This window comes from Balaenoptera musculus, chromosome 11 (assembly GCF_009873245.2).
Source record: "Balaenoptera musculus isolate JJ_BM4_2016_0621 chromosome 11, mBalMus1.pri.v3, whole genome shotgun sequence".
NCBI classification, from domain to species: Eukaryota; Metazoa; Chordata; class Mammalia; order Artiodactyla; family Balaenopteridae; genus Balaenoptera; species Balaenoptera musculus.
In genome coordinates, this window is record NC_045795.1 from 62,383,537 (window position 1) to 62,405,492 (window position 21,956).

The 21,956-nt window shown below is 49.7% G+C and overlaps 1 protein-coding gene across 5 annotated transcripts in view; it reads right to left on the reverse strand.

Annotated features, from left to right (window-relative positions):
- Positions 1-3,934: 3,934 nt before the first annotated feature.
- Positions 3,935-21,956, reverse strand: part of FYCO1 (FYVE and coiled-coil domain autophagy adaptor 1) — an 86,778-nt gene continuing 68,756 nt past the window's right edge. For all 5 annotated transcript variants that reach the window (XM_036868215.1, XM_036868221.1, XM_036868218.1 and 2 more), the window contains 4 exons: positions 21,165-21,260; positions 17,474-17,684; positions 9,842-9,951; positions 3,935-7,835 (listed from right to left, as the gene is read on the reverse strand). In XM_036868215.1, the coding sequence (XP_036724110.1) occupies positions 7,760-7,835; positions 9,842-9,951; positions 17,474-17,684; positions 21,165-21,260 (493 nt within the window). In that variant the 3' untranslated portion in view covers positions 3,935-7,759. The remainder of the gene's footprint in view (positions 7,836-9,841; positions 9,952-17,473; positions 17,685-21,164; positions 21,261-21,956) is intronic.

A 21,956-nucleotide genomic window follows, 5' to 3' on the forward strand; every position in this document is an offset into this window, starting at 1 on the left:
AAGGTGGCTGACTTACGGCAAGAGCCTATTAAATTATATATGCTATTAATTATGTTATTATTAATAAACCAGTGCTGCAATGAGATGATCTTTCTATTCTTTTCCATGAAGACCTGCCAGAACCCGAAGGTCCTTAACCTTTTTTTCCCCCTCATGCACCCCTTTGACAATCTGACAAAGCCTATAGCCCCTTTTCAGAATGTTTTAAAATGAATAAAATAAAATAAATAGGATTATAAAGGAAACCAATTACACTGACACATAATTCTCTAACTATTAAAACAAATTTGTGAACTAGTAACACACATGCCTCTTTATGAACACGTTAAATAAAATCTACCAGCAGGCCTAATGACAACCTTCATTTCACAATGGAAATCAGCATAAATGATATTTTGAGAGTCTGCAACAACTTTCGTGTAACTTGAAAATATCTGTCATTTCCACCAGTGACCGAGTCACAGGTCTTGCTAATACATACTAGTGTGACATGTAGTCTATATTCATAACTGAAGGAAGACCTAAATTTTAGTTAGATAATAGGGGAAAGATGTCATTTTCCAAGTTCATAGACCTTCTGAATTCTGTGTATGGACCAGCTTAGGAACCCATATTTAACCCAAACCCTTTGGTACCAAACTCATATTTCTTCCTCTAATTCTTAAATTGTGGACACATATGGGACTACTTTGGATTTGGGGAAGGGAATGTCTTTCCATTTACAAATGACGCCAGTTAACAACATATCCCTTGAATACAAATACAAGCCATAAAGAAGAAAATTATGGTTGTAAAAAGATTTTACCTGTAGAATAGTTTCATAACAGGTGATTCATTTAGAAATATCTTCCTCTCCAAGAGTGAAATTTCCATCACTGCATCCTAGTGCTTGGATCAGTGGATTGAGGGATAGGTCCTGGTTCCAAGATTTGAGGGTCACTGGTAGAGTTAAATTAGAAGACATATCCATTAGCTGATTTTACCCCTTTCCTCAAGTTCTAACCAAAATGATGACACAGTAGTGATCATCAACGACTTTCTGGTCCATGGGTCACCTCCACCAGAATCACCTGGCAGACTTGTGAATGAACCAGACCTGATGAACCAGAGTTGATGTAGGGAGTGCCCATGACTCTGCATTTTAATATGCCACCAGGTAACCCAAATAAGAGGACTTTCTTCTAAGAAACTCTTTGCTACTTGCTTTGTATTTACTCACACTTAATAAATGAACAGTTTGACTCTGGAGCAAAATTGAGCCCTGGGTGAGTCTTGGGCTTTTCCTGATAGCTTAACACCTGAACCCTTGATCCTAAGGAGCCAGTGTGCCTGATCTGTGCCTCATGGGTCCCTATCCCTCTTCCACAGGGTTATCTTGGGGGTGTGAACGTGTGATCCTCTTGCTGAGAACACCCAACAGTCCTGTGGGGTCCTTGCTGGTGAAGAAGGGCTGTCTTTACAAAGACCTTTGTTTCTACACATGGACCCTGTGTGTTGTGCAAAGGCCACTTGGAGGGCTAACCTGCTGCCACGCCCAAGGGCCGTTTTGTGAACGCACATGGGGCCTTGAAGTCAGCCTCCGAGACAGGGGACAAATTGGATTACCTTCTCCGTGTCTGCAGTCACTGCCTTTGGTGTCTGTTCGGTAAACCTGCCATTTCCCCACTACTCCTTTCCTCCCACGAGAAAGGCGGCTTCTGCTAAGCTGGCCTGCGGTGTGGCACCCCTCCAGGCCTCCTCCGGAAAGGCCCTCCCTGCTGCTGGCCCTCTTTTCCAACTCCTTCTTCACTCTCCTATGCTTTCACCCTCCCCCACCCCCACCCCCCCACCCGCTTTCCTTTCTAACGCCAGGGAGAAGACAACGCCTGACCCACTGACCTGGCAGACGGATGTGTGACCTCCCAGGAATGGTGTCCTTCTCTCCTTGGGGCTCAGTCAGAGGCCACCTTGGGAGTGGAGAGCTGGGAGGCCTCCCTGAAATCACCTCCCCTTTGAGGATTCTGTGGAGCCACAGGAACAAAGCCAAACCTGCTCTGGAAATGAGGCCTTCCTTGGGGAAGGGCACTCACGCATCTCAGCTTTGGCGAGGCCTGGCTCCCTTTGTTCATTTTTGAGCTAAGAAGACAACTCATTCCAGGCTGAAGATGGGGCTGCCAAGTCTGCGATAACCTCAGCACGAATCTGCCAGGAGGTGTGAGGAAACCACACCAGCCTCCATCCTCCCCCAGAGCTCGGGGGATGGGGGAGGGACCAGGAGACACACATCAAAGACCAGAGGTTGGCAATCACACTTCTGCTCGGCTTTACCATCTTTCTTTAGAAACCAGCAGGTGTGGAAAAAGTAAAAGGCTGACCTTTCTTTCAACCCTAACCCACTCTGAGCGGCTTTCATAATAACTCTGCTCTCCCCTGGGTTTTGATGGCTTCGGCTTCAATCTCTCCCCCCGAAAAAGTCCGTTTTCTCATCTCGGGCGACAGGTTTCACCATCTATTTGCTTTTCAGATGTGCGTGGGTGGCGGGCCCCACTCGCCAGATTTTTCCCACGCATCTTCAAACCGAAAGGGCTGACCCTGCAGACAGTGTTCTTCTGAGTCACCTGGGGAATCTCTACGTTCTCCAGCACCACGCGGCGACCGGGCGGAAGAGGCGGGGAACCGAGTGCCACGCCGCTTACGGACGCCGAGATGGGCCAGAATGCCTGGAATCGGGTGGGGGCTGGGAAACCCTGGAGCGGAGGATTGGTTTGGTCACCTTGGACTACTCAGCGGTTCAGCAGGTGGGGTGAGGTGCACAGGGATTCTGCCACGAAGGATCCCAGCCCAGATAGAGCAGCCTGCACATCCACGTGTCCCCGTCGGTTCTCCTTCCAGGCCCAGTCCACGTGGCCACCTGAGTCTCTGGAGGGACTGTCCTATTAACAAAGAAATCCTTGTGCTGTGCTGTTTTGGGCACTTGGATAAACCACTCTTCTGTTACTGGACAGTAAGAGGCTTGACTTGAGGGTATAGGGGGTTGTGAGGGGTCGGATCTAGTGACCAGCTCACCTCCATCCTCCCCAAACCTCCCCTGCAGGCTTGCCCTTTGTCCTTCTCTGACATGGGAGTTTTGGGAGTTTGTCTCTGGCCAAGTTGGCCAGTGGGATTGTTGACGGCTTACAGCTGACCAAGGCACCGAGTGTCCTCGCTGATTCAGAGGCTGGAGAGCGCTCTCCTGTCTGGCACAGTGCTGGATGCTGTGAGGTGAGGTAGAGGAGGGAGATGAGGATGGAAGAAACACAGGTCCTGGCCCTTGCGGGAACAATCCGATAATGGAAAGTAACTTATTCCTGAGTAACTGATGAAAGAAGAGGCCACAGGAGAATCCGGGGGGCTGGGAGGGGCTCTGTGGGGCACAAGGCACTCAGGAGAGGTGAGTGCAGATGGACTGCCCAGCCTGAGCTCAATCTGCCCAGTGGAGTGACTGGGACATGCACCTCGGGGCCTGTGTCCAGGCTCTCTGCTGATCCTCTGTACTGCCTCGTGCTGGCAGTTTTGCCCAGATTTGTATCCAGATTCACTAATTGTGGTTTTAGGTCACCGTGACCTCCTCCCCCACCCCATTATTCTGGTAAATCAGGTTGCTCTTCGCTCAGTGTGCTCTTTTGAGGACCAGGGGAAGGCTGGGGAATTTTGCTGAAAGCAAAATCTCATCTGGCAGAGGGCAGTGGGTTGGTGCGTCGCGATGGCTCAGGCAGGTCTGAACACAGGCCTCAGAGCAGACTGTGGGTCCAGATATCAGGCCACGTGGCAACTGCTCAGGACAGCTGCTGGCTTGGGCCCTTTTGAAAAGTCATGGTACAAGACGTGTCCCAGAAGGGCAGCTCGACCCCGACTCTGCTGTGGGCAACTTCATCACTTGCCTTATGTCTCAACAGAATGAAAGATGACACTACTGTCAATGACATAGTGTTTATTTAAATCCTGAGGTTAAAAATAAAGACATTCCCAAATGGTGCAGCAGATGCTGTAAGGAGTATGTTTTGGGATACAAAAGTTCCTCACCCCTGCTGTGCAGGTGGACTGTTGACATTTGATGTGCTTCTGGGTAATTCTTTGGCAGATAAGAATGCGATGGGTTTCCAGACCCGCTATCCTGTGAGGCTGCAAGAACTGAGGATTAGTCAATTAAAGTGCAATTCCGATTTGGAAGCCATCCAACGGAGGCTTCACTGTTGCTCTGCAGCCACCAGGGGCAGGATCATCTCTGGATAACACTCGTCCTAAGGTTCTAAGGAAGCCTTTTTATCAGAGATGCCTCCCAAAATTTAAAGATGTACGTTACTATTTTGAAAAAGTGCTTAAGAGAGAAAAGGCATTATTAACTCAGTCTTTCCTGTTTCCTTGGAAGAAGCATAATGAAAAGAGAGAAACTTACCCAAGGTTCCACTGAAAAGTACCTTTTGGGTGAGCATTTTGTAAATGTGAATGGCTGACTCCAGTCTCTGGGCAACCCTTGGTTCTGAGCATCACAGATGGCGGCTCTGCTGATTCTCAAAACCTCTGAGTCAAGGATGGGATTCTCCCATGTACAGTCACCAAGGTGGGCTTCTGAAATTTAAACTCCTATAAAACCATGTCAGTGGACATCTAACCAGTATCATAAAACAGACTCTGAGATTTCATCCCCAAATGGGGATTTCTTTTCATCTGAGTCTGTAATGGCTTCACCACAGAAGGTGAGTGACAGCTGAAAATTGCCAGAAAAACCATCCCCTTTATTTTTGAATTACATAGTGTGGCTTTTCACGTCTACTTTCTAAACCCTATGTGGTTCCTGCTTGAGAATTTCCTTGCCTGCTCTTGGTCCAGTAGACCTGGAGTAGGTGGGCTCCAGCCAGAAGTGCTCTGCAGAGGCCACACTTTCTCCCAAACGCCCTTCTTTGAGGTGTATGAGTGTGCCTGACAGAGGCTGTGTTCATAGGCGAGGGTGATCAGTGGCTTCTGAGACAGTGGTGAGCAAGGTGGCTGGTATCAATACTAAAGAGTGACAGTTATTCAGAGAGCTGGGCCATCAAGGGACTGCTGGGGTTTTGTTTTCATTTTTAAATAGTGATCTGAGATCCCAAGGATGTTTCCTTCTTGTTGACTTCTAGTGTAATTCAGTCTACTGGCTGGGGCCACCACTTTCAATAGCTGTCTTTCATTGTCGTTTGCATTAAAAAAAAATACTGCAACCCCAAAACCTCAGTAAAATTGGGAACCTGTTTAAAATAAGAAAGCTATTTATACAAGCCATACTTAAATATGGCTGCAAGCATATTTGCAGCCGTAGATATTCTCTAGCTGCGTAGTGCACAGCAAACCTGAGCTCGCACAGCAAAGTAACAAAGGACATGAGTCCATTCAGCACAAAAAATAAATACGCTGCAGAAGCGGGGTGTGACCAGGGGTCAGGGGGCAGGTCTCTGAACACAGCAAAGGCCTTTTTGCACAACTGCAGCCACCTTTTGTTGTGGTGCCACTAGGGGCCCACGCTCTCCTGCGGGAGTGGCTCTGGGTTGGCTTCACAAGAGCCAAGTGATTTTTTAAGCTACAGTTGGGCTGAGTGACAGAGGTTCAGAATCAGCCTCAGATGGAATGTCCCAGGCCTTTCGCAGGAAACACATCAGCTACTCTCGAAACGCTGGTTTTAGCTGCAGGTGATGGTGGTGATACCAGCAGAAGGCCATCAGCTTGGCCAGAGTCTCCACGGTATCCTGGGAAAGCTAAGCACTCAAACCAAGATTCCAGACTGTTTTGGGTTCTTTTGTTAGTCTCTCTCATGTGGTGAACTAGCTACATCTGATTATCCTTTCCAAGAGGGTGGGTGGCTTTAAAGGCAGGATAATTTGCCCTGGAACCATCTTCAGGCTGTGTGGCACCCTGTGGGGACAAGCATGAGGCTAGGGAGTCTCTGGGGGCCTGGCTCTTTCCATTCTGGTGCTGAGCACTGTCAGGACCTTGCTCGAGGAGATGCTAGAGACGTGGCTTTCTGCCACAGGCGGCTACTCCCAGGAAAGAGAGCACAAGAGGTCCAGCTTTTCTCTGGGCTAATCTCTCTGGAAGGTTCTGTTCACCATGTCCCAAACCCCACTTAAAGTGACTGGGAGTGCCTAAGTCTCCTGTTTAAATCAAAGTTCTGAGTCCATCGCCAAAGTCATTTCCTCCTGCCCCTGCCCCACGAGTCCTCTCTGCTGGTGCATGGTGGGTGTGGGGTCTGAGCTGAACTTGGCCTGGGGTTCCTGACCCATTCTCCAGCTCTCGGAACTGGTCAGACCAGGCTTGTGAACGACGAGATGAAGCTTCGAGGTGGTGTGGCTTGGCTTAGTCACCAGGCTAGCTGGAGGGCTGGCTGGACCCGGCACTCAGACCCACAGTCACCCTGCCCGGCGCCCTCTCCCTTGTCCCCAGCCAAGGTGGGCTGCTTTGTCAGATGCTCTACTCACTGTGGAAGTACCTGGGTCCTGACTGCCCGGTGAACAGGGCACAAAAAGGCCGTCAAAGGTGAGCCCTCTGGTGGGAGAAGAGGGCCACAGAGAACAGGAAGCTTATCTCCTTCTCGTCCTGGAAAAGGACGGAGGATTCATTGGCCCCAGAGGGAGGCAGCTCCCAGGTGTCAGGTGCAGGCTGAGCAGCAGGAAGTGGGCAAACGGGGTGTGGGGAATCTGGTAGGTGGGGAGGAGGGACCAAGAGGTAAGCCAAGAGCAGATTCATGAATTATGCCTGTTTACACTTGAGTTACCAAAGACTTCTGTTAAGAAGCCCCAATTTTTAAAAGTGGTTCCTACCCTGATTTATGATCATTAGTAAACATATCTGCAGGTGAGGCAGAAGCTCTTATTGATATAAACAAAGACAGGCTGTCAGCTGAGGAGTGAGCCCTATAGGCTGATGCACAACCCTGTGTTTTGGTCATGGCGTTGACATTACCCAGCATCTGGGCTCTGGCCATCCGTAGACAGACAGCACTGCAGGCCCCCAGTAGGTGGGTTCTGTTCCCTGGATTAGCTTCAGTTCTGATTCTTAGGGTGATGTTTTGAGCTGTTGAGAGGCCTGGCTGAGTGAAGGGCTTTGCTTGAGGACAGAATTGCCCAGACAGAAGGGCCAGGAGGCAAGTGCAGCTGGAGGCCCCTCTGAAATGGCCGAGTTCTGGAGCAGCCCTGGACTCACGGGGCAGGAAGGGACAGGAGCATGATGGAGGAGGCTGGTTGGGATCTTGGGTGGGCCCCTGGGTGCCCCGACCTCCTTTTCCTGGGAGGACTCGAGGGCCTCACAGGGTCTGGCCAGGGCATCCCAGCTCATGGTCACCCATGATGCATGGCCCCAGGCTGGGCACAGAGGGGCCATGTCTCTCCCTGAGCAGAAGTTGGGATCCTCTCTGGCCTGGGAAACTCTCCACAGGAGGCCTGGAACCAACTGTGCCCCCAGGAGAGGCCAATGGTCTCCTGAGTGTTTAAAACTTTGGCATAGTGTCCCTCTGGGTGTGAGGACAATGGAAACGTTGCTTGAGCCCTTATAAGCCACAGGGCTAAGAGTGACGTGCATGGTGCTGAGTACAAGGAACAACCCAGCTCCAAGGAGCAGCCAAGGGCCCGTCTCTTAAAGTTGCACAGTGGATCTTGATAGCTTCAGAGCAGCTGTTTTTTGTTTTTTGGGTTTTGTAAGTGCTTTATGTGACAGGAGAGGAAGAGTAGTGTTTCCTGTGGGTAATGGGAAACTATTAAAATCCACGTGCTTGAGGCTACGGGAAATCACTTCCATCGTAGATCACAGGCCGGTCAACCGTTAAGTGATAAAATACTTTCTTGGAGACAAACCTGAGGAGACAGAAATGGAAAAGGAGGTGTTACCCTGAGGGCTAAAAGCCTGAGGGGCTGCAGCTGCAGTGACCTGGCTGGAGTGGGCGCTGGCTGGCACGGCGAGTCTTTGTGCAGAGACCTCTGCTCGGAGGCTGGGGCCTCTTGCAGAATGTGTGGACTCTTCCAGGCCCCCTCACCCCCACTTCCTGTCTGTCTAGCAGAGACATCTCCCTGCACAGTATCAGGGGTCTTGGGACACCGCCACAGACTTTCCTGGGGCTTGGGTGCAGAAAGGCCCATTTGGTCTCACACTGTGAAGCCCCGCCCCTGCTTGCCTTGCTGCTCTGAAGCAGTCCCGGGGGTCTCTGGGGTCTAGGTGGTCTGGACTGCACTGGGGAAGTGAATGGAGCAGGCATGGAGGGGACATATACGGTGGAAGTGAGCCTGGATTTCATTCTGACTGGGCATCTAAATCCATTTTGCCGTCCATGCTTTGGAAATCTCGAGTAGGCCCCTGAGATGACCTCAGTGGATTAAGGCCAGAGTGTGTCACAGCACCACGGCCGCTTCTAACGATAACTGGGGGCCGGCCTGGGGCTGCACTCTGCCCTCAACACGCCTCTACCGGCCTCTCCGTCAACACAGTGGGGCTCCGTGAGGTAGTAAAAATGCTGGCTGCCACTGCAGAGGAAACTGGGGTTCAACTAAAACCCACAGAGGGAAGAGCAGAGCCTGTGCCTGGCTGGCCTCCACCCAGTCTCCTAACCGCTGCCCCAGAGGGGCTGAGGCCCACGTCCAGTCCGAAAGCAGCTCTCTGGACACGCTGGGCCTGTGCCCGAGAGTCCTGCTAACTCAAGGTGTGTTCATGTTCATGGGGGGGTTGGGGGGAGGGGCAGGAGTGGGGCAAGGTGGGAAGCCCATTCTTCTAACCTCTCCCTTGGTGGATGCCCATGGCCACAAGCCCTGGGAGTTCAAGGCCTGGAGGTGGTGAGGGGGTGGCACTCTAGCTTTCCCCTAGAGTGTCCTATTAAGTAATTCCCAGCCTATTAAGTGGGCTGGGAAGGGCACCCATGTGGAGGGATGTGGCCGCTAGCTCAAGGTTCCGCTCAAAGAGGATGTGGCTGGATGCTGACAAGACAGGTCTTATAACAGAGGCAAGCCCCAGTTAAGGGCTTACGCTGAAGCAGAAGACATAATAGGGACAGGTGCCCAGCAACCTGTCTCACGTCTCCATGACGTAGGCCCCTAGCTCACAGCAGATCCTCAGTCAATGGTGGTCCTCTGTCCTGCTTCCTTTCTTGGCCGCCCCTCCAGCCTTATCTCCCTACATCCCCATCCTCCTGCCCCCCCAAGCCCTACACTCCTGGATCTGCATCTGGTGCTTTGAAACAGTGCTTCCCAAAGATGGTACCTGCTGCTCCACTCCCAGGACAGGAGGGCCCAGGGGCCTCACCTCACAGCTCTGGTCCTGATTATCTCAAACTTTAGCCTTCATTCCTTCGCTTCTCTCTCATCCATCCATCCACCTAATCCTTCCACTATATTTACTGAGCTCTTCTCTGGTCTGGGCAGTGGGAATCTGGACAGCAGAGAGGCAGAAGGGCGTCCCGGGTAAGAGCCTAGAGTCTGGAGCCTGGCCACCTGGGTTCAAATCCAGCTCTACCACCAGCTGTGTGACTTGGGATTGTCACTCTTCTATCTTTCTTGTCCTCAGTCCCTTAGTAATAACACGAGGAGAAAGACAGTCCCTATTACGTGAGGCTGATGTGGGGCTGAAGTGAGTAAGTAAGAGCAGAGGGCGGAGAACACACCTGACATGTGGCGAGACTCTGTAAGTATTAGCCTGTGTGTTACACAGTCTATAACAGACACTGGAACACCAAAGCGTAGGTCTAAAATCAAAGCACTACTGATAATAAGCTACTGATAATTAAATAACTTCTTTTAAACATCCACCTCTGTTCTTGGGGACCAGGGTGCCAGGTGGACTTCATCTGGATGCTGATGAATGAGGTGGCCCCTACCTGGAAAAGGTGTTGTCGAAGATGAGCATGTAGATGCCTGGTGTGCGGACCTTGAGCTGGCCCTGGATGTTCTCCTTGTGGGAATTGCATCGGGTTGTGGGAATGAGCACCTGGGAGACAAAGCAGATAGGAAAAGTGAAACAGAAGCTGAGAGGGCACCATGGATCCTCTGGGCAGACTCTTTATCTTGGGGAAGGAAACTGAGGCCCAGGGAAGCTGAGAGCCTGCCTCGTCTAAGGTCACAGCTGAGCAGGGTTGGGGCTGAGATCAGCCCCCAGGATTGGTGGGGTACCTCCCACATGCCCTGGGTTTGTCGATAACTTGAGATAGTGGGGAGGCTGTAGACATGAGTTTCATCCAGAATCGTGAATTGGTCAGCATCCCAAAAGAATGGTCCTCCAGCCTCCTCTGACCATGGCCAGTGCCAGAACGCTCCACCGTCCAGAGGAACAGCCCCTTTCTGGCTTCAGGAAGGTGAGGCTTATTCTAGGTGAAATCCTGCCTGGCTCTTTCCTTTGCGCTGGTGCTGCTACCCTTGGGGGGTCTCACAGGACAGGCCGAGCCCTCTTTCCACATCTCTTGAGCACTTTGTGAAGCTGCTGGGCCCACTTTCCTCCAGGCTGACCACCCCTGGCTCCACCCGTGGCTTCTCACTTGGCCCCAGTCGGTCCATATGCCTCAGAGCCCTTTCATCTTTCCAAGTCTCCTGCTTCCTCTCTATGTCCTCTGAGGATGAGAAATTAATCCCAGGAGACGTTTATTTTCTAAGGACATGTTCTAAGGGCCTCACTGTCAGAGCCCAAATCTGAGCAAATTGTGTGAGCTGGACAGGGCCAGGGCTGGGGCCTATGGATGGCCAACTTCTTTCCCATGGGCAGAGTCTTCAACCTGTTAGCCAGCTAAGATACTTTAAAACTGAAGATATGACAGGAATTAACACAAGAGCCAACCAAAATTAAACACATTTTTCTGAAGGGACAAGCACTTAGAGGGTCTTGTCTCATTAAGCATCCATAAGCCTCCCATTTGGGACTACACATAAATAAATGGTCACGCAGACCACGTAACATCTTAGCAATGGGTTCCTAAGGTAGTGAGCTGCCTCACAATGTAAAAATTTTCATTCTCTACAAAATTAAATGTTGCTCCTTTTTTGGAAATTCAATTTTTGTTAAATTTAGTTTTAATTTTTTCCTATTAAACATTTTTCAACCTGTGCAAAATGACTGAATCCAAAATAGTTATAAAGATGTGATTACTTTTTCAACTCACACTTGAATACAGCGACCTATTTCTTGAAACACTACATGGTGGCCACAAAGTTCCCAAAGTGAAGTAAGTTCCCACAGAAGGCTCTGCTGCCCTTAAGGATCTTGTGGTTTAATGGTGACAACAGATAAAAAAAACATTCAATTATGTTGGGTGAAACTGTCACGAGGGGTCTACCAGGGAGGGGTGCCTATCCCAGCCTCTGGGTGGGAGGAGGGAGAGGCAGAATCAGGGAAGACTTCCTGGAAGAGGCAACACTGAGCTTGGACAATTTAGCTAGTTATAGGGAGGTCTGGCAGCTCCAGGCAGCAGGGACAACATATTCAAAAGCATGGGAGAATGGCTAAGATTTACCCTCTCAAGTAACAACCAAAACCGACAAAATATACAAAACAGTTTTTAAGACACTGTACATCAGGCAATGATGGACAGTGATCTGTGAGAGAACAAGGTGAGCCCTGCAATTGCCCTAGTTTACTGCTTTGAGAGGAAAAGAGAACAACAAGCAGATGGAACAAATAAAAAACAGTAAGATGAGAGACTCAAACCTAACCTTATTGACAATCACATTAAATGTAAGTAGGCTAAACATCCCAATTGAAAGGCAGGAATTATCAGGTTGGATAAAAGCAAGCCCCAACCCCATCATGCCTACAAGAAATACAATTTAAATGTAAAGACACAAAGAAGTTAAAAGGATGTAAGAAGATACACCATGCTAACACCAGTCAAAAGAAAGAGGGATTGACTATATTAATATCAAAGTAGATTTTTACATCAAAGAACGTGGCCAGGGACAGTTTCATAATGATAAAGATGTCAATTTCATCAAGGGGGACAAAACAATCCTAAACATTTATGCCCCTAATGACAGAGCTTCAACACACAAGAAGCAAAAAGTGGTAGAGTTACAAGGAGAAATAGAATAAATTCATAATTATAGTTGGATATTTTAATGTCCCTCAATAATTGATGGAATAAGTAGACAGGAACTCAGTAAGGAAATAGAAGAACACTATCAACTGACTTGATCTAACTGATATGTATAGAACACTCCACCCAACAACAGCAGAACACACATGCTTTTCAAGTGTACTTGAAACATTCACCAGGTAGGCCATATTCTAGGCCATTAAAAAAAAAAAACCCAAAACTTACATTTAAAAGGATTCAAACTATACAAAGTGCATTTTCTGACAATGGAATTAAGTAAGAAAAAAAAAAGCAGTTGTCTGGAAAATTCCAAAATATTTGGAAACTAAGTAACATATGGGTCAGAGAGACGTCAAGAGGGAGATCCCAAAGGCATGGGAGAGAGAGACAGAGCACACAGTATGTTCCTGACACCACAGTACATTTGCTCTGGCTGGAAGCTGGTGGTGGTGAGGGAGTAGGACGGTCCCAAGACAAGCCCGGAGGGGACAAAGATGCATGAGGACCTACTATGCGTGGGCTCTGTGGCAGCTACTTCTTATCTCATCAAGTTCCATTAATGTTCTACAATATTCTAATTCCACTGGGGACTGAGAATCCCGGGAGGTTGGGTGGTTGGGTCTGTTCCCGTGATGCATAACCTAAAAATTCTGAGCCTGGCCTAAGATACTTCAGCAACCACATGTAGGAGGAAGTGCTGGGGAGAAAGGCTTGTTGTTTACACAGGGACGCCCGTGTGCCCCACACCTCAACCTTCCCACACACTACTTTGATTACAAAGCGAAACCCAAGAGCTTGTTAAGGCAGATCCTCTGAAGAGGACATGTGTAAGATAATACTCTTCATTTCTTTAAACAGTCTACTCTATGGACTTTTGGTTCATTCCAGCTGCTGTTTTTTCTACCATGGTCAAAATCTGTAAGACTGATTTTAAAATCAGTCAATCAAAACGTCTAGGGGAGATTAACGAAGGCTCTGGTGTCAAAGCCCATACAGCAGAGGTGACGGGAGATGACTGGGGTCTCATGTAACCCTGAGTGAGACAGGTCTCTGCTGTGTGAGCTCTGGGGGCGTCTCCCATCAGCCTCCAGTGCTTGGGTGCCCATGACCTGATTTATGTGATATGTCTGTAAAACAGTCCAAGTTGGTTTTACTGCTTTCTCGAGGGACTCTAGTGACCTGGCGGCCTGGTACAGAGCCAGGGTTCTATGTTAAATGGAAAAAGTCAGTCTGAAAAGGCCACATATTGCATGATTCCATTCACATGAAATGTCCAGAACATGGAATCTGTAAAGACACAGAAGGTAGGTTGGTGGTTGCTGGGTGGAGGTTGGCGAGTGACTGCTAATGGGCACAGGGTTTCTTTTTGTTTTGGGGGATGATGAAAATGATCTAAAATCAGACAGTGGTGATGGTTACACAACTCTGTGAATAATACTGAAATAACAGTGAATTGCACATTTTAAATGGGTAAATTATATGGTGTGTAAATTATACCTCAATAAAGCTGTTTAAAAAATAAAGTCAAGGGTCCTTGCTCCCAGTAGCCCCAGGCAGGCCTCTGAGCTTCTCTGGCCAAAGAGAGAGGCAGGGCCTAGGTCTTCTTCCCTGATATGTCCCAGGCTGATTTGTCTCAGGGCAGCAGTCTGCACATGGGTAGCCTCAAGTCCTTGATTTACCGCTTCTTTCGTCAAGTGCTTCCCAAAGTCACAGTCTCTAATCTCAGTGTCGAGGCATGGCCTTGATAGAGGAGGTCCCTCTGGAGAGAGGGTGGTCCCGGGTGGGAGTGTCTGACATGCCCCTAGAGATGGGACTGGCCTTTCATGCTGTTCCCTCCACCTGTATGCTTTTCCTCTAACCCATGTCCCCCTGCCATCCCCTCCCCACAACTTCTCTTGGTTTGGCCCAGGAGTCTCCTGCCCTGATCACTGCTCCCCAGGTTAGGTGCCTGCCCCCCACCCTCAAGTGCCACCCCACCATGACAGTCACCACCTGGAATCACAGTTGTTTCTTTTCTTTTTTCTCCCACAGTTGTTTTTTTAATAAGGTCTCTCTCTGATCACACCATGAGCTCCTCAAGGGCAGATCCCATGCTGTTCCTTCTCTCTTTATCCCCAGTGGGCCCGCCCTACAGAGCCCAGTATACAGCAGTACAGTAAATGGTTGTGAACAGAGTGCAAGTACACAGCAGAGCTCCTCATGCCTGAACCTCCACAATCACGAAACCTGAGTGTTGCAATTTGCACTATGTCCCATTATTCCCAACAAGGTCCAGTCTGGTCAGGGCATCATACGGGGAGTCCCCAGGATAGATGCTAAAGGTGTGAGCCTGGACGTAGGTTCTCCAGGTTGATGTCTGTACGGGACCTCAGGCAGACGTAACAGCCATCCCCACAGCTGGCTGGTGACAGTCGGGCCTGTGACGGCAGAGGAGCACCTGAGCACCCTTCTCACCCACCCTGCAGATGGGCTCCTTCTGCCCCCTGGCGTCCACTGTGGGAAAGACAATGGTAACCATATCCTTCAGGCAGTAAGGGAGCCAGAGATGAGGATGGCTCCTGGGCGTCCCTGAGCTCCTGATTCCTGGGAGGAACCACACAGGTCTCCCAGGGCCATGAGGATTAGGCTGGTGAGTGACTGAGCAAGGAGAGAGGCGTGGAGACCGGATCTAGTCACCTCCCTCTCTCCCTCCCACAAATATCCACCAGTATCTAACGTGGGCAGACACAGCACGAGGCGCTCGGTGGGCGTTGGGAACAGGAGGTGAACAGCGAAGGTGCTGGTGCTGAGTACCGGGTGGTGCAGCCGGTTGCTAGTGCAGAGCTGAGAAGCACGCTGCCTAAGCTGCTGCCCAACCAACTGCCCAGAGGCCGCTCTGCACCCGAGTCTCCTCATCAGCAAAGTGGGACTAAGACCTGCCTCATGGACTGAGACATGTGCCCAGGTGGCAGCAGTGAGCCTGAATCCACTCTCTGACCACAAGCCCAGGACCTCCCAGGTGGACGTTCAGAACCGCTCAGGAAGGAAGGGCTCCAAGGCTACACGTGTGGTGTGGCTGTGAGCCTCCAAAAGGAAAAGAGGGGCAGAGCAGTTTTTAAATAAGCACGAGCATGAGACTCCAATAATCAAGGCCAACTCAGGGGGGCTAGAATTAAATTTAAGGAGTGAATCTGAAGAGGACAGAAATGACAAAGCAATCTCTATAATAGGCAGATACCACCAGGACAGGGATGGCAGGAGAGCAAACACAGATGGACACATGTCTTCCCCATGTGGATACCGAAGCTGGAGCGGGGACCTGTGTGCCCAGCATGCCCGAACCTGGCCTTCCTGGGGCTCTGGGCCTTCCCCAGCCCTCACCGCGAGCCCCTTAGGACACCCAGAGGACCACAAGCGTGAGGGACTAGTGGATGTCATCGCAGAGACTTCACAGAAGGCTCCTTTCACACAACTTCAAATTGCTCCTCTCTAGCTTCATTCTTAGAAAATGGAGATTTTGGGGCTTCCCTGGTGGCGCAGCGGTTGAGAGTCTGCCTGCTGATGCAGGGGACACGTGTTCGAGCCCTGGTCTGGGAAGATCCCACGTGCCACGGAGCAACTGGGCCCGTGAGCCACAACTACTGAGCCTGCGCGTCTGGAGCCTGTGTTCCACAACAAGAGAGGCCACGATAGTGAGAGGCCCGCGCACCGCGATGAGGAGTGGCCCCCGCTTGCCGCAACTAAAGAAAGCCCTAGCACAGAAACGAAGACCCAACATAGCAATCAATCAATCAATCAATAAATAAATCTTTAAAAAAAAAAAAAAAAAGAAAATGGAGATTTTGTATTAAAAGTCTAGGATCTACCCGGAGCTCCAATCCAGCCTGTGTGACTGTCCTCACTATTCCTTCCACTCACAGTGATTCAAATGGAACTCGCGTTTCCACCCAAACCAGCTCTCCCTCCATCATCCCCTGGCACCCTCCCTGCAGAGATTCAGGTGTTGAATTCAGACCCTCCCTCTTCCTCGGCCCACAGTGAATCAGCCCCCACGGAGGCCTGTTCATTGTCCTGTGCTCTGCATCCTACTCCATCCTTTCTACTCTTCTTCTCCTTGATCTAAACCAGTGGCTCTCAACCTTGATTGCCCACTGGGACCATCTAAGGATACCTGGATCCCCCTTAGAGATTCTGGTTTAGTGGTCTGGGGTGTGGACTCAGAAGTATGTTTTAAAAAGCTTCCCAGGGGGCTTCCCTGGTGGCGCAGTGGTTGAGAATCTGCCTGCCAACGCAGGGGACACGGGTTAGAGCCCTGGTCTGGGAAGATCCCACATGCCGCGGAGCAACTAGGCCTGTGAGCCACAAATACTGAGCCTGCGCGTCTGGAGCCTGTGTTCCCAACAAGAGAGGCCGCGACAGTGAGAGGCCCGTGCACCGCTATGAAGAGTGGCCCCCGCTCGCCGCAACTAGAGAAAGCCCTCACACAGAAACGAAGACCCAACACACCCCAAAAATAAATAAATAAATAAATAAATTTATAAAAAGAAAAAAAAGCTTCCCAGGGCTTCCCTGGTGGTGCAGTGGTTAAGAATCCGCCTGCCAATGCAGGGGACATGGGTTCGAGCCCTGGTCCGGGAAGATCCCACATGCCGCAGAGCAACTAGGCCCGTGAGCCACAACTGCTGAGCCTGTGCTCTAGAGCCCGCAAGCCACAACTACTGAAGCCCACATGCCTAGAGCCCGTGCTCCACAACGAGAGAAGCCACTGCGATGAGAAGCCTGTGCACCACAATGAAGAGTAGGCCCCACTCGCCGCAACTAGAGAAAGCCTGCGCACAGCAATGAAGAACCAACGCAGCCAAAAATAAATAAATAAAATAAATAAATAAATACATTTATTTAAAAAAAAAGCTTCCCAGGTGTTTCTAATGTGTGGCCAAGGTTGAGAACTATGGTCCCGGCCACTGTCCATGTCCCATGTTTAGAATGTCTTAGGAGTTTATGAACTGGTATCTGCCACAAAGATTTCCAGCCTAACCACCCAAGTGACACAATGGCTATGAGTCTCTACTGACCTTTCTGAGGTGAGATGCTGAACACCCTAAGCTCATAACCAGAAGCAAAGATCTTGGTCCCCACCTCCCATGGTGACCTGTTCTTGCTCGGCATGGCTCTGTTAAAAAAATGATCCTTAAACTGAGTCACACATCTGTATTCCTTTCAGTTTCACCTACTGACCTATTCCAAGGTCAGTCTGAAGCTGACCCGGGAGTGGGCCTTCAGACATTAGGAGACAGCTCTTCTCCCCCAGGCTGGACAAGCTCGGGTGTGTTGCCTGCTCTGCATGATGCAGCCCAGGGGGTTTTCCCACTCTGGTCACTCTGTGCCCCTCTCAGAACATCCCAGGTAAGGTCTGCCCAGGAAATCCTGCTGGCAGGGAGATGGCCTCACCTTACATTCATCCAGCGGCGTGTCCTCCGCCTCCCGGTACACCACACTGAAGGAGATACTCTTGGGGTCGGAGGAGAAGACCCAGCTGATGGTGAGGCCTGCCTCGGCCACGGTGATGGGGATGAGGCTATAGGTACTGGACCTCACAAACAGCTCCCTGTTGCCCTCCCCGAAGTTGGCGATCTCTTCCACCGTGAGGGGTAATTTTATCCTAAAATAGGAATACAGAGAGAGACTTGATCAAAGCGGGGAAAGCGTCTGAGTCCACTGGCCACGTTGCCTGTGACTCCGAGGTGACTGGAAACCCTGGAGGCTCTTGGGAGGACGAGCCCTGGGTCACCATGACTGACACGCTTAAACATGGGAGAATTCTTGATGTGCAGCTCACGCCATCAGATGTTTCCTGAGCACTTACTAGGTGCCTGGCATAGCTCTAGGCACTGGGGACACAGAAGTAAAAAATATAGATGATAACCCTTGCCCGCGAGGAGCCGGTGTGGTCCCCGCAAGCTGGCTGGAACTGAGAGGACGGCCTGGGCCACTCCGTGCCCCTCAAGGACAGGAAGTGCATGCTGAGGCCTCAGCTTTCTGCAGCTCTCCTGCAGCTGCCCTGCTGCTCAGCTGTCCACTCTTTCTCTCCCCTTTCTCCTTCCAGTTCCTCACCTCCCGCTTTTACCTAATTAGCACCAGAAGCAAGCACAGGCATCGTTTGAAACCTCCTGCCCTTTCGGTCAGTCGTCCCTCTTTTCAGCGGAAATCCAGGGCCTGCCAAAAAATTCCAAGCAGGCACCCTGACTTTTCATAAATGCAAACACCCCAGACTCTTTAATGCAGGGTAGTCTGAGGGCCCTGGGGAGACAGGCTTCTTGGAGCTGTGTCCCTATTCTACCTCTCATTAGCTGGATTAAGAGCCAGTTCCAAAAGTTTAAAGGGTTTAGGGACAGTGAGTTTCTCTGCAGGACCCAGAGAACCCGGTGCTGGTACCTGCCTCGCTTCTCATCTGCCGCAGGGCTCACCCTCACGTCAGCCTCAGGTTCCTCACCTGCAGAAAGGGACAACCACGCCTGCCTCTGGCGGGTGTGACAATTACGTTAGAAGATGAACCTGTGCTGAAGGGCAAAGTCTCCCTGATTAAGTGGTGCCTCCTCCTGCCCAGCAAATCCGGAGGCAGCAGGTGAGCGAGGGCCACGAGGGCAGGGCCTCCAGTGCGGGGTTGCAGCTCAGGAGCGTGCGGCCCTGGACGGTCCCATCTCCTCTCCTCAACTGTACAAGGGCTAACTCTGCTCGCCAGCTTCGGGTGTTGTCACAAGGGCTATGTGAGGAAGCATGATGCTCCTGTCTACACACAAGGAAGCTAAGATTCAAAAAGACTAAGCAACTCTATCCAGGTCCATACAGGTCTGATCCAAAGCCATTGCCTTTCTACTACACCAAACTGCCTTTCATGGACAAAAATATTACTGTCCCCTTTAACACAGGGGTGGAAACCAAAACTCAGAGAGGGTAGGTAACTTGCCCAAGACTGCACAGCAAATAAGTGGTGGCGCTAAGAATTCTGTTGGCTCCAAAGGCGTAGAGGTGGATGGGAATACTCCCCAAGCTTTGCAAATGAGAAGACTAATCAATGATTAGAAAACCAAAATGCTCTAAGGAACAGCTCTGATATAGGTCACTCACCTGTGTAAAAATTTAATTCCATGGACCATTTTCCCATGTGTTAATTTAAGCTTTATTGCTAATTATAGTAAAAAAAGGTCTTGTCCAATATTTACAATTTTCAAGAATGTGCAAGTAGGCAGAAGGGTCCATTTTGGAAAAGAGGTCTCTCACAACATGGAAATCTTGCTGCATTACTTACTCTGACAGGGTGCCCCACTGATGCTGGGTCATTTCATAATTTTACATTCCAGAATTCTCCCCTTGCACCGAGTTACTTGGATTGTGTCTTTAATCTTTTTTACCTTTCTAGACCTCATCTGTTCAGTGAGAGGACAATACTCAGTCTCGCCAAAGGAGATGCTAATAAAAAGAAATCAAGGGTTTGCCATCTCTGCTCAAATACAATCTTAAATAAAAGAAGTCTGTTGTCCATAAGACTCACATCATAAATGTAAATTCAACTGGTCTCCCTACTTCTGTCCCTTCATAGTCATTCTCCATATGGCAACTAGAGTGACCCCTTTTATAATGTAAATTATATTAAGTCACACATCTGTTCCAAATCTAATTGTAAAGCTCCCATTCCCCTCAGATTAAAAGCCAAGGTCCTTACAATGGCCAAGAAGGCCTGATGTCATGTGGGCCCTGTTCCCTCTCTGACCCAGTCTCCTTCCCTCTTTCTGCTTCAGTCACACTGACCCTATCCCTATTCCTTAAACATACCAGACACCATCCTGCCCCAGGGCCTTTGCACTGACTGTTCCTTCTGCCTGAATGCTGTTCCCTCGCATACCTGCATGAAAACTCCTTCAAGTCTTACCTTCTTAGCGTTTTCTATTTAAAATTGCAACCCCACAAATGTATGGACACCAAGGGGGAAAAGCGGGCGTGGGGTGGTGGTGATGGCAGTGGTGGTAGGATGAACTGGGAGATTGGGATTGACATATATACACTAATACGTATAAAATAGATAACTAGTTTAAAAAATTAAGAAAAAATAAAATTGCAACCCTTCCCCCCTCATCCTACTCTTTGTTTCTTTTCCAAAACAAGCACCACCTTGTAACATACTATATAATTTACTTATTTACTGATGTTTATTGTCTGTCACCCCTGCTGGAATGTAAAGTGAACATGAGGGCAGTAATCTTTGCTTGCTTTGTTCACTGATGTGCTCTAAGGACCTAGAACAGTATCTAGCACATAGTAGGTGCTGGATAAATATCTGTGAATGAGTGACTGAATGTACTCAATGACCATAATGCAATCATGCAGCCACTGGTCACAACACTGGAGAAAAAGAATGATATGGGGAAATACTCATACAAGATTAAGTTTAAAAAGACTGTGAAATAAGATGTAGGATATTTGTTTATGTTGAAAAATTAGGTATATTAGTATAAACAAGACTGGAAGGCTATATGCAAAGTGGTTTGCTTATCTCTGTTTCCTGATTTTCTACAAGGAAAATTTTCTTACAATAAGAAAATAAAGTTATTTTCAAAAAGGAAGAACACAGGACATAGGGGTGAGGGAAGGATGAGTATAAAAGGACAGGGGAGCTTTTTGGGGTGATGGAACTGTTCTATATCTTCACTCCGGTCAATTTTCTTTTCTGGACCTAGGTTTCCTCTTTGGCAGACTTGGGAGTGGAGCTGGTTGGGTGCTGAGGCCTGAGACTGTAAAGCCACCGGCAGAGCTCGATGTGGGGGCTGGCAGATGCCTGGTGATTACACTGTATTACTTGTCAAAATCCAAACACTGTACACTATAAATGGGGACCTTAACTGTATATAAATTTTACAAAAGAAAGAAAGGAAGGAAGGAACGAAGGAAGGAAGAAAGAAAGGAAGAAAGAAAGAGAAAGAAAGAAAAAGAAAAAGAAGCACAAACTTGAAAACCACCATGGGTGCCAAGTCTGAGCCTCTGGGGTGCTTTCCAGCTGGGACACCGGAAGACCAGGCCTCCTCTGGTGTTCCTCCTCCCCAAAAGTGACACCCTGGGAAGTCCAGCTTGGGGGCCCATCACTTACATCAGTTCTCCCGACTTCAGCAAGCAGATTTCAGCATCCTGCCCCACGGGCATGTCTTCAGTGTCCTCAGGGGTTAGCGAGTTTGACGTGGTGTCCCTGAAATGTCACAAACGAGAACACAGCCAATTAGCTATCAGCACACAGGGTCCCGCATCCTGAAGCCCGTAGTCTTGGAGTCTGGTAGCCAACCTCAGAACGCACGGGGAACCCTTCAATCATGGAGGCCAGGACAGAGGCCCCACAGACTCTGAGGGTGGAGAGCCATGGGGGCCAGGCCCAGGCAGGCAGGATGGGGAGGGAAGACAACAGGGCTGCAGTGACTTCCCCAATGTCTTCCCAGTGGGCGTGGGGTGGGTGACCACAGCCCAAATGGACCACCCTCCTGTCCCACGCCAGCAGAGCTACAGCCACGGGGTAAGTTTCCAGCACCACTGATGCTGCCTTTTCAGCGCCAGTCCCTGACTAGACGAGCCTGCTCTGGCCCATCTCTGGGGAACAAGGACAGGCACCCAGAGCTGATGAGGCAGGAAGCGGCATGGCCTGAGGAGGTTGTGGGACAGAGACTCATACAAAGAGGGCAGATCCACGCCACACCTCCTCTTCCCTCACAACCCACTGTCTGCTGTGCGGAGAACCAGCTGTAGGAGCTGCCTGGCAGTACAGAGGTGCCATGGTTCCCAAAGTGTGCTCTGTGGAACACCACTGCCAGGGAGGGGAACCCTGCACTCTTTCTTAGAAACTCATGGCATTCTTAAACAGTAAATTCAAGGCTCTGAGATGTCCTGCAGTAAA